The 10,680-nt window shown below is 52.1% G+C and overlaps 6 protein-coding genes across 6 annotated transcripts; 4 read left to right on the top strand and 2 right to left on the bottom strand.

The window, feature by feature from the left end:
- Positions 1-226: 226 nt before the first annotated feature.
- BDV17DRAFT_295461 (60S ribosomal protein uL1) lies at positions 227-1,015 on the top strand (the record flags this gene model as incomplete). The annotated part of the gene is made up of 3 exons (XM_073763064.1): positions 227-245; positions 316-687; positions 753-1,015. 3 exons carry the CDS (start codon positions 227-229, stop codon positions 1,013-1,015), a joined length of 654 nt encoding a protein of 217 aa, XP_073611290.1.
- A 115-nt stretch (positions 1,016-1,130) lies between these two features.
- BDV17DRAFT_211650 (uncharacterized protein) lies at positions 1,131-2,652 on the bottom strand. The gene has a single exon (XM_073755444.1). The coding sequence runs from the start codon at positions 2,529-2,531 to the stop codon at positions 1,272-1,274; it is 1,260 nt and encodes a 419-aa protein (XP_073611289.1). The 5' UTR covers positions 2,532-2,652; the 3' UTR covers positions 1,131-1,271.
- A 261-nt stretch (positions 2,653-2,913) lies between these two features.
- On the top strand, positions 2,914-4,324 carry BDV17DRAFT_295459 (putative proline-rich, actin-associated protein Vrp1; the record flags this gene model as incomplete). Its single annotated transcript, XM_073763063.1, has 2 exons — positions 2,914-3,024; positions 3,077-4,324. The coding sequence occupies 2 exons, from the start codon at positions 2,914-2,916 to the stop codon at positions 4,322-4,324; spliced, it is 1,359 nt and encodes a 452-aa protein (XP_073611288.1).
- Positions 4,325-4,558: 234 nt separating this feature from the next.
- Positions 4,559-5,658, top strand: BDV17DRAFT_274618 (U6 snRNA-associated Sm-like protein LSm8). The gene is made up of 2 exons (XM_073759148.1): positions 4,559-4,871; positions 4,935-5,658. The coding sequence occupies exons 1-2, from the start codon at positions 4,847-4,849 to the stop codon at positions 5,204-5,206; spliced, it is 297 nt and encodes a 98-aa protein (XP_073611287.1). The 5' UTR covers positions 4,559-4,846; the 3' UTR covers positions 5,207-5,658.
- Positions 5,659-5,896: 238 nt separating this feature from the next.
- BDV17DRAFT_211612 (uncharacterized protein) lies at positions 5,897-7,820 on the top strand. The gene has a single exon (XM_073755443.1). It carries the CDS (start codon positions 6,570-6,572, stop codon positions 7,758-7,760), a length of 1,191 nt encoding a protein of 396 aa, XP_073611286.1. The 5' UTR covers positions 5,897-6,569; the 3' UTR covers positions 7,761-7,820.
- A 623-nt stretch (positions 7,821-8,443) lies between these two features.
- On the bottom strand, positions 8,444-10,421 carry BDV17DRAFT_211590 (protein ERV29). The gene is made up of 5 exons (XM_073755442.1): positions 9,957-10,421; positions 9,719-9,831; positions 9,098-9,591; positions 8,979-9,043; positions 8,444-8,916 (listed from the first exon to the last, which is right to left on the bottom strand). The coding sequence occupies exons 1-5, from the start codon at positions 10,121-10,123 to the stop codon at positions 8,844-8,846; spliced, it is 912 nt and encodes a 303-aa protein (XP_073611285.1). The 5' UTR covers positions 10,124-10,421; the 3' UTR covers positions 8,444-8,843.
- Positions 10,422-10,680: the final 259 nt, after the last annotated feature.

The raw sequence follows: 10,680 nt of genomic DNA, 5'->3' as shown, positions 1-10,680 counted from the left end.
GTACACGATCTTGGAAGAGAGCCCAGTGATTAGTCATCCACCGGGCAGATGCGATTAGGGCATCACCAAACCTAAACCGGCTAGCGCCTCGCACCCACAAGCGGGACCGGATTTTCATCGGCACCAACTCCATTTTGCCTGTCTTCTTTTTCTTTTCCATCAACGTTCAGCGCAGAGCCACACCAAATAATCTTGAAAAAGGTTCGTTTGGAAGACTGTCAGCAAGATGTCCAAGATCACAGTCGGTATGTCCACTACTTGAACACCTCACGCTCAGTCGAACACCTGCTAACGAACATTTCTTTCTCTCAACAGCCGGAGTGCGCCAAAACGTCGAGCAACTGCTCAACTACTCCCAAAATGAGAAGAAGCGTAACTTCCTCGAGACCGTCGAGCTCCAGATCGGTCTGAAGAACTACGACCCCCAGCGTGACAAGCGTTTCTCCGGTACCATCAAGCTGCCCACCGTCCCTCGCCCCGGCATGACCCTCTGCGTCCTCGGTGACCAGCACGATCTCGACCGTGCCAAGCACCACGGCATCGACGCCATGTCTGCCGATGACCTGAAGAAGCTCAACAAGAACAAGAAGCTTATTAAGAAGCTTGCTCGCAAGTACGATGCTTTCTTGGCCTCTGATGGTCTCATTAAGCAGATTCCTCGTCTCCTTGGACCTGGTCTTTCTAAGGGTAGGCTTTCTTTCCCCCATTTCCCTCATTGTATCTGGAGGTTGTGTTAACGGTTTTGTGTTTAGCTGGTAAATTCCCCACCCCCGTCTCGCACAACGAGGACATGGCCGCCAAGGTCAACGACGTCAAGAGCACCATCAAGTTCCAGCTCAAGAAGGTTCTCTGCCTTGGTGTTGCCGTTGGCAACGTAGGCATGACCCAGGACGAGCTCGTCGCCAACATCATGCTTGCCATCAACTACCTTGTCTCGCTGCTCAAGAAGGGCTGGCAGAACGTTGGGTCCCTTGTTATCAAGGCGACCATGTCTCCTCCTCGCCGGGTTTACTAAGCGGGTCGCTTCGTTTTCTTCTGGACAAAAATTCAAAAATGAAGGATTAGGAAGGTTGTGCGGTTTGCGTGTATGCTTTAGGTAGCTGAATGTGACTCACGGTTTTTTCCTACTTTTATTTTTGGTACTGTCGTAGTCGTAGTTTTGGAGTCTTGGCTTGTCAGGTTGGAACTGCATGGTTCAATGACTATATTACAGTCTAGTCTCGACCGGTGAAGGTAGCAAGATATATGGTACATGCACATAGTAGACAGGACTATTGCATACCCTGCATCAAATCCGTCTTATCCAAAATCATCCCCCTCATCCCAATAAACTCCCTCAGACTCTCCCACTCCTCTCCTTCCTCCTCACCCCGCATATAAATATCCTTGAACCCCCAAGCAAGTGCAACCCTATCCAGCGCCGCCCGCTCCTCCTCCCGCACCCAACGCTGCCGCAGCGGAATACCCGGCATCCAGACGACCCGTTCCATGTGGTCGTTCGCCGTCACAATAGCCAAAAGCCCGACGGATGACGTACCTCCAACATAGGCAAGTGTGGCAGCGAAGGCGATCGCCGTGGCTGTGCCCGGCTCCATCGTGTTCTGGAAACTAGCGGCCCATGACGCAGCCACATAGCATCCGAGCGGTGTTGTTGCGAGAATGCCAAGGGGGGCGGCGGCTTTTCTAAAGAATTTTGCTCGGTGGAACGCGGGGGTACAGAAAGTATTGTCGATGATTGCGAGGACGAGACCGAGATTCCGCTGCTCGATTGCGACATCTAAGGCCATGTTGGCCAGGTCGACCGGAATAGCGCTGTTGATGTTTTTTGGATTGGGCTTCAGGTATTTGATGGGCGAGCTGTTTTCTTCGGGGATGGGCTTGTTGGCGTAGAGGTGGAAGATTTCGGGGAAGTGCGCGGGGCGCTTGAGCAGGGTGTGTATCTTGACATAGGAAGCCAATGTTTCTGGAGAGATGAAGATCTTCTTGTCCGTCAATAGTTCGTGGACAATGCGGCAGAGCATGTCCGCTGATGGGTGCTTGAGTTGAGCGTTTCGGCATGCTTTCGAGGCCTTTTTCGTGTTCTTTTCTTCGAGATTGAGCAGTGATGAGATCTCATTATCTTCCTTTGTGGAGGCGCGGTCTGGTTGGACAATAAGTTCCGCGACTTCCAGGCACTTCTCCAGGAGCTGGATGACTGCGTCGTTCGAGGGTACAGTTTGCGAATTTCGAAGCTCCGCGCACTCGCTCTGGATCTCACGCAAGGTTGCGCTAAGGTCAGGTAGATGTGTCGGTTCGGATCCAGTTGACGCATATCTGTGGAAAGGCAATATCGTCGTAGACGGCGTTTTCGGAGCTCTTTTCGATAGGCATTGTCCGGTCTGAGGCCTGCGGGTGGCTCTTGTGGTCGACGCATAGGACCGGGTGGTCTGAGGACGATAGCGAGCAGCTGGCGAAGCAGACAATTGACATAATTGGCAGATCAGGAATTGAGGTTTTGAGGCCCCCTGGCCGCTCAATGTAAGGCCTCTCATCAGAGCAACTCAGCCTAAATTATTCAAGCTGGGCGCAATTCACAAAGCAGTGTCGAAGTGGAGAAGGATTGGGCGCAACAGCCGCCCTGGACGACTGAACGGGCGACAGGGCGGAATAATACTGCCGCCTACAGGGCACCGCCACCCGCTCGCTCTCCCCATCCTCCATCGTCATTTCCTTGTCTCGAACTCGACTGCCTATCTTCTTTCTTTTATAGTTCCTTGATTGTCGGCAGTCCTGAGCCGGCCTTTCTCTGTGTTGCTTTGCGAGAAGTCCGCGTCTCACGTTTTCGAGTTCCCCATGATACCCGCTTTCCTGTGACGTCTTGGGCTCAGCATCACAGCATCCCCGTGTCTATCTCTACTGTCTCTGTAGCGCATAATGCCTCCTCCCCCTCCCCCTCCTCCGCCGCCCCCTGGCGGAGGTGCACCTCCGCCTCCACCTCCAGCAGGCAATCTACCATCAAGGCCACCAGGTGGTGGAAAAGATAGGGTAAGTCTTCATCGTCCATGTTGCGCAGGGCAAGCCGCTGATGCCTTACTAGGGCGCCTTACTCTCAGATATCTCAAAAGGCACACGCTTGAAGAAGACCGTCACCAATGACAGATCGGCACCACAGCTAGGGGGTGGAGGTGTCAAATCTTCCGGCCCTCCGTTAGGATCCGCTCCTCCTGTTCCTGGAATGTCAAAGCCTCCGGCTGGACTTGCTCCCCCAGTTCCACCCGGACAAGCAGCGAACCGGGCAAGGAGCAGCAGCGATGTAGGCCCTGCAAGTGACAACAGTGCTGCTGCTCCGGCTGCTCCTCAACTTGGAGGTCTCTTTGCGGGTGTTGGAATGCCCAAACTTCGCAGTCGAGGGGGTGTTGATACTGGGGCCAACAAGGAAGCGTCCCCATACCTCTCAGATTCAGAAACATCACGGCCACCCAAGCCGCCTGTTGCATCAGCTCCAAAGATCCCTGCAGTCCGTCCTCCGCCCCCGCCCTCTTCAGACGCTCCACCTGCACCAAATCCGTTAGTCGCCAATTTGAGGAAGCCTCCTCCACGGCCAGCTTCAAGGCCATCTTCAACCATTTCAAACTTATCCGCCAAATCGGCGCCTGACACTCCGTCTCCGCGCGCACCTCCGCCATTGCCAGGTTCATCGAAACCACCAGTATCCTTACGGAAGCCATCGGCTCCTGGTCCTCCACCACCTCCTCCGCCTTCCGCTTCTCCAGCTGCACCCCCTCCACCTCCGCCTGCAGCGCCCGCACCTCGACCTCCTCCACCAGCACCTACCAGATCCACTCCTCCGCCCCCTCCATCAGTCCCAGCCCCGCCACCAGTTCCTCCGAATGGCGCCGCTGGTGCAACCTTGGCAGTTCAAGCTGCTCGCAATGCTCTTGGCCACAGCAACCAGGCTCCTCCAGCGCCTCCACCTCCTCCGCCGGCATCGTCAGCACCATCAGCACCTCCCCCACCTCCTCCATCAGCTCCTCCATCGCTCCCCCCGTCGGCGCCTCCGAGCGAACCACCATCGCGTCCGCACTCTTATGACACCCAATCCAGCAATATACCAGACCGTTCCAGTCTAGCCGCCAGTGCTTACACGCTCTCCAACGGCGGACCATCACCAGGATCGAGCGCCACAAGCTTAGGCGCACACGGAGGTGGAAGAATTGAAGATACTCGATTCAAGTTCCAGAATGAGGGGCTGTTCTCCAAACCGCGTCCATTTGTCGGAGGAGTGAAACGTTATCGGGCCGGAAGGGGGAGTAGCGTACCGCTGGATCTTAGCGCATTAGGTTGATAGGGAGTCCATTAGCGATTGATAGTGTAACTTAAATATCATAGCTTGACTCAACACAAATTACAGGTCCAAGACAGACGTGTAAACATAACAATTTTGAGGACGTAGCCATAATGATCCAATTGAATCTGTACTTCCACTTGTATGAACGCCGATAGACGATCACGTGATCCTACATAGCTTTTGGATTCGATCCGCGGAGCTTACAAGCATTCAACAACAATTTCGCATCTTCTTCAAGGCGACAGCTTACGAGCCACCTACGCGAGCCTACCACCGCTGGCTAAACTTGCTTTGGTCTTTCCTACGTATACGGGAGCCGGGGCTACAACGCTATAGCAAAGACGTGCCGCGTGGATCCTTCGCAGCTATTCGGCAATCGAGCTATCATAAAGCTGCTACATCCAACAGCAGATTCTCTTTCGATACCAAAGACCTGCATTTAGAATCCTAGACTGTCTTCATAACTTCGCCTCATCGACCACCTTACCATCTTTACCAAATCTTCCTACAGTTGTCACAATGTCGATCAACGCCTACATCAATAGTGAGCTCACCAAGCCATATACGTTTTGCCGCAACAGACGCTAATACAGTTTGTCTCGCCCAGAAAAAGTCCTAATCCTCACCGTGGACGGCCGGACGCTCCTCGGAACCCTCCTCTCGACAGATCAACTCACAAACCTCGTTCTCCTGGACACAATAGAGCGCATTATCCGAACGCCCGACGATCCCGAACCCAGCTCTCAAATCGAGCACGGTCTCTACCTGATCCGAGGCGACAACGTGGTGGTGTGCGGCGAGGTAGATGAGGCGATTGACAGGGAGATCGACTGGGCTAAAGTAAAAGGAGAAGTGGTGCGCGGAACAAAGAATGCATGAAGACGGGTTTCACTTCCTATAAACTACTGAGACTAAGCGTTACGGTTTACTCTGCGAGGGAAGAGTATCCGTCCTTGTCCGTTCTACGCAGCCAAGCGATTTGTGGGCGAGCAATCGACTCCTTGGAAAGGTCTCACGCCTATACCTCATTCCGGGGAATGGCGCGCTGGCTTGTGCTGTGTCTCGAACGATGGATGAGGATGCATGGAGGATTGTTTGTCGTCAGGCTTCAGGCCCGTCTGGGGCGCCATATGATGAATCGATGATCGGGTATGCGGGTATACAGTGCGTGGCCGGGTGCAGATTTGTACTTGCAGCATTGCGGATTGGGTGGTTGTATCGGGCGTCTTCATGCATTTGAGCCTTTCTTGGGCCTACAAGAGAACATATTGATGACTGCGACAAGGCTATATCACTAGAGTCCCACCTAATCTTCCGCCGCAAAGGGTGGGCATATAATGAAAGATATGTTTAATGTGCTAGAACTGGGTTAACAATGGCTTCACGTATATTTTTCGACGCTCTGTTGTTTGATCGTTGCCGTAGATACTGAAACAATATCAAGCAAAGCGCACGAGCACGCGAGTCAATTGACGGAGAAAAGCGGGACACATTGGGCTTGAGTTTTATCGGATGACGAGTGTTTCATGCTAGCCAAGGGCTTGACCTGGGCGCGATGCGTTGGCCCCGGCACCCAGCACTCCAACCTAAGTTTGTCAATGCGACTGAGGGGTACATGGAATACCTTCACATTTCCTCTATGAGGTTTTGAGCTCAGTTGACTAATTCACATAGTCCAGTGCTGCGATCAACGCATGACAGTTATGCTAAGGGGCGGCCCCGCTGCGGGAGTTAAGCTGGGATAAGTGTAACGGTTAATGCTGGAGACTAACTTAGAGTTCCCCTGAGAACCAGACATCCTCTCCTCCATCCAACTTCCTTCCTCTCCTCTTCAACCCCCACGACGCCAGTTTGCGTCTGCCTTTCCTTTTGCTCGGCTGCAGCCCCTCCGCTCCTTCCACTCTATTCTGCATCGCTTATTTGCCCGTATTCCTTCCTCACTTTCCTTCAATTCGGTCCTTGCTATTTTACCTTAATTCCGAGCCGCTGCAAGGTCGCTGGTCGATCTCCGATAATTGACGTCTATTTACCTCCTCATAATCTATTATTGACCCTCTGCGTCCCTCTGTGGCTTCCAACCGCTCCAATTCAGATGCCCTTCATGTGGTTCTCGATTGCCTTGACTGCGGATTACGTCTCGATACTCCTGGGTCAATCCCACTCTGCGCCCTCCGTCTACTAGATTGATCGTGGCGGCCGCCGTCTCGATACACCCTCCTGCGGCTCTAAGGACGTCGCCAACATGTGGCTGTACCGAGGCGCCCAGTCTGCTGTTTTCTACTATGTCACCTGCACTCCCTGCGCCGAACATATGGGCCGCCAAAAGCGCAAGAGGGAAGCCGTTCGTGCCCGTTCACAAAGAGAGAAACAACAGAGTGATGGAGGGATTGTCACCGACCAACCGCGGCTTCATGAACAACCAACACCCTTCAGTACCAATGCAGGATGGGCGGAAGAACTCTCGCTAGGACCGGGGCCTCCGAGGAGGAGAGGTGGTCATCGGACTGCTACCCATCACCGAGTGGAAAGTTTCAATACGGGGGACTATTCAAATGGCTCCGAGGAAGACTACGACATCATGGTCTCCCACCCGCCGTCCCAGAGATTAAGCAAGCTCGGCTCTAGACACCTGGGTGATCGCATCAACCGCAAGATTCACCGATATCAGCGTGAAGATGAGCCGCTATGGGGAGAAGAAGTCGAGGTCAAGGGTTCGTCAGTTGGGCTCTCTGGCCGCGGCAAGGTAGACGCTCGAGCTCCTAGCAAATACACTATCCCTCGTGTGCCTCCGGTTAATGACCTTCATCCACCCATCGTCAGCGGACCGAAGAGTAGAGCTGAAACGCGATGGATGCTTCAACCTCCGCCTAGCGCCAGAGTCATGTCCGGTAAGGAGCGCGGTCGTGCAGTGGCTTCACCCGTCGATTACAGCAAAATGCGCATGGAAAGTGACAAATCTGCCTCCGGACGTAGCGTGCATACGCATACGTTACCTCCTTTGGCTACAGAACTCACTCTTCAATCTCCCGATTCCTTACCTAAGACACCACAATCGACCACCCAAGATCACCCTCGCCCGCCATCGCGCAGCTTCTATGCTTACGGAAAGGATGAATCGCACTTTGTTATATCGTCCCCCACATATCCGCCGTCCGATTCTTGTTCGAGCCTATCCTCCACGGCGGACTCGGATGTTGAATCTCCCAGGGAGTCCCTTCACTCTCCTGCCACTCCCGTATCGCGACCTAGGTCTAAGGACGCCAACAATCACCTCGACGTTGCTCGTCCTGCAGTATCAAGGGCTATGACTTCAGTGCAAAAGGACAACAAGAAGAATGTCCATGTGCTGCATTTCGAGCTCCAAGACGCTCATGATCTCGGAATTGGCGAAATCGAGCGCGTACGGCCCTACCGATGGAGTATGGACATTTAAGGCCGATTGTTGCACCATCCTCTCCCATCACCCCCATATTTACCGAGTCTCACCGATCATACCTGGGTTATTTTATTGGAATATCCTGCGACATGATTATCCCTGTCGTATTCCAGCAGCTAGCTCGTGGACTCACCCTCCCTATCCTCATCCGTTCCGAAAGCATTCACGGCGCGCTCAATCTCGTTCAGAATAAAATATACGGCAGGACCAATATGAACCGAACGACACAGAGGCAGGCGTAATAAATTGCCGAAGCCGACTTCCATTTTTGTTTCTTGCATATCATCCCTGCTGAGCCTTTTGTGCAGAGTACCCTAACTACCCCTCCATTCCTTATCTGTCTCACTGCATAATCATTCCTTATTGTCTTTTTCACCCTTCAAATTGTACACCGTTGCCATTGAGTACATATCATACACACACCTGTCTATATACTCATACTCGGCAGCCAAAACCGCTCTGCTCTGTTTTACCCTGCTTTGCGTGTTCAGCGTTCCCATTCGCGTTTTGTTCGTTATTCATCTGAAGTACCGGTTTGGCTGTACTTAGCACCCCATGCATACATACATAACTTGGCTGGAATAAAAGCTTAATCGAATTGTCATATTTTTAATTCAAGCTTTCGCTTGTGGATACAATGACCTCAGACTGAATGACTAGCCAACACAACAAAGCTGACGTTCATGATGAGTATCTGTAACAATACATTTATCTGTGTTCTGTCAACCAACCAGGCTTGCTCTGCCCTATTCAGTCCAGTCCCATTCCGTAACCCGTCTGAGGTAAGTAAAATGTAAGACTTATGAAACTAGGAGAAAGAAGAAGAAAAAAGCTCATTCGAAATCATCAAATGCGGGTAAGGCTGTTTTTATAGAAACAACAACATTTTTTCCAAGAAAGATTGATTTGATTCATTTGTTTGTTCTGCTGTTTTCATATGATAGTAGTGCACTGCGCGGCTGAGGCGGATAGTGGCTGCCGGGTTATGACTTCCAGTGCGATCCGCATTCCCCGTCCCGTATGCTTGTATGTATGTCTTCGCTACGCCCATCCCGTTGGGCGTTTCTCCTTTTGGAAGGTCTAATAGACCTTCTTCTTCTCGTCCATGCTGAGTTGGCCGGGGCCCATGTTTACTAAGAGGAGGAGTCCTCCGCTAGACGGGGTTAGTCCTTGTTCGTAATTTGGATAGCGAGGACTGCTGGAGAAAGAACTCACACAATAGACAGAATCTGGAAGAAGTCGTACTTGGCGAAATCCTTGTGAGGGTGGTGGGGGTGCAACTAACGCATTGTCAGCCTGAAATGACCAAGTGAAGGCCAATTGTGGAAACGTACCGTCCAGAAGTTGTTGACAAGGATGTTGAAGACGCTCAGGAGCAGCACAAGGAGAATAGCGCTGAACTTGGCCTTGAAACCAACGATAACCATGACACAGGCAACGAATCCGAACAGGCTGACAACGATTCTCCAGAGAGACCACTGACCGGAGAACACGAAACCGATGAAAAGGAAGATGAGCAGGACGCGACCAGCAAACTGGACATACATCTTACGGTCCTTCTCATCCAGCTGGGGTAATCCAGCGGGAACGAACTTCTTGCGAACCCAAGAGTCGGAGAGCACCATGAGCAGACCGCCAACAACGCTCAGATTGCGGAGGAAGAAGTTTAGATCAAAAATAAGTCCATATCCGAGGCCCTGGATGACAACGACACCGAGAAGACCGGCGACAGCAATTTCCGCGTGTTTACGGCCAATCACGAGCAGGGAGCATAGCGTCATAGCAACAACGTTGACGATGAGGAAAGCGTGCGTGACACCCCATGGAACTGCGCGGAGCGAATGTTAGTTTATGGTCATTTTCTCTTCTCGGTAACTGATCGCGCTGGAACAAGAACCACAAGGGATCTCCGTCTCGGCTGAGATGAGGGGCAAGTATAGGGACATCAAACTTACTCTTCCGGTAATCACGCAGGTACAGAAGCTGATCACTCCATTGTGTGAGAATTCGCAGGCTGTCCTCGAGGAAAGTGACAACAATCAAGAAACGACCAACGGCGGGCAAGTACCTAGGGCGAAAAGACACGTTGTCAGCAAAGCTCTAAGATCGTTACATACGGCCAATTATGCTAGCGCAACACTTCCATCGGATTGACAAGTAAACAAAGGGATAGCTCAAGAGCCAATCACTTACGGCTTGATAGGGTCCGACACAGTGTCCAGCCAATCTTCGATCTTGCTTGTCTGTTCACGGATCGCATCCAAGGGGCTCGGATCGTTCGTAGCAGCGGCGCTTCCGGGACCGCCGAAGGGATTTTGATGGCCAAGGTTGTAGCCTGCAGTGCCACGAATTTGCGCCATGGCAGCGATGCTTCAGTGGAGCGTGGGAGATGAAGGTCGATATAGGACGATCTCGCAGGGAGAGGAGCAGGTGGGAGCCGCGAACAGGGTCCAAGTCTAAACAACAAGGGAAGTCAGGAAATGCAATTGACGAGCAAAAGCAACAATAGCCCGGCGAAAGCAGTCGGAGATATGAGAAGAAAAGGGGAGAGAAAGGAAACGGAGAAGGGAGTATTTAATTGAGGAGTCAATAAGAGAAGATGTTGAATAGTTGTCTCTTGAGTCTCCGCCTCCGAGGCCCGTGACTTCTGCTGTAGGCGTTCAGTGTTCAGGCCACGATGACCGGAACGCGGCGCTAGTCCTGTTTGGGCCGTGGCTTCCAGGCTTGGATTCCCCAGTGACGCCATTGCTGATCATTCTTCTCTGCAGTTCTCACATCATTACTATGATAGATATACACAGATTCATAGCAGAATTCACTAGAAATCCATTTTATTGCATATATCCAGAGTTTACATGGCACATTGATATGCTCACCTGTTCGTCTGTGCTATTTTGGTCTGTTACATTCGCTTATA

This window comes from Aspergillus undulatus (genome assembly GCF_047715775.1).
Source record: "Aspergillus undulatus strain CBS 261.88 unplaced genomic scaffold BDV17scaffold_68, whole genome shotgun sequence".
NCBI lineage: Eukaryota > Fungi > Ascomycota > Eurotiomycetes > Eurotiales > Aspergillaceae > Aspergillus > Aspergillus undulatus.
This window is presented reverse-complemented; position numbering and strand designations above follow the sequence as displayed.

What these genes read in the sequence shown, in the direction of transcription:
- BDV17DRAFT_211650 (XM_073755444.1), bottom strand. Translation starts at nt 2,531, where the DNA reads ATGAGAGGCCTTACATTGAGCGGCCAGGGGGCCTCAAAACCTCAATTC.
- BDV17DRAFT_274618 (XM_073759148.1), top strand. Translation starts at nt 4,847, where the DNA reads ATGTCGATCAACGCCTACATCAATA. An exon ending in GATCAACGCCTACATCAATA is followed by an intron (nt 4,872 to 4,934) that starts GTGAGCTCACCA and finishes TGTCTCGCCCAG; the next exon opens with AAAAAGTCCTAATCCTCACC.
- BDV17DRAFT_211612 (XM_073755443.1), top strand. Translation starts at nt 6,570, where the DNA reads ATGTGGCTGTACCGAGGCGCCCAGTCTGCTGTTTTCTACTATGTCACC.
- BDV17DRAFT_211590 (XM_073755442.1), bottom strand. Translation starts at nt 10,123, where the DNA reads ATGGCGCAAATTCGTGGCACTGCAGGCTACAACCTTGGCCATCAAAAT. An exon ending in CCTGCGTGATTACCGGAAGA is followed by an intron (nt 9,592 to 9,718) that starts GTAAGTTTGATG and finishes CGCTCCGCGCAG; the next exon opens with TTCCATGGGGTGTCACGCAC. An exon ending in TTCCAGATTCTGTCTATTGT is followed by an intron (nt 8,917 to 8,978) that starts GTGAGTTCTTTC and finishes AACCCCGTCTAG; the next exon opens with CGGAGGACTCCTCCTCTTAG.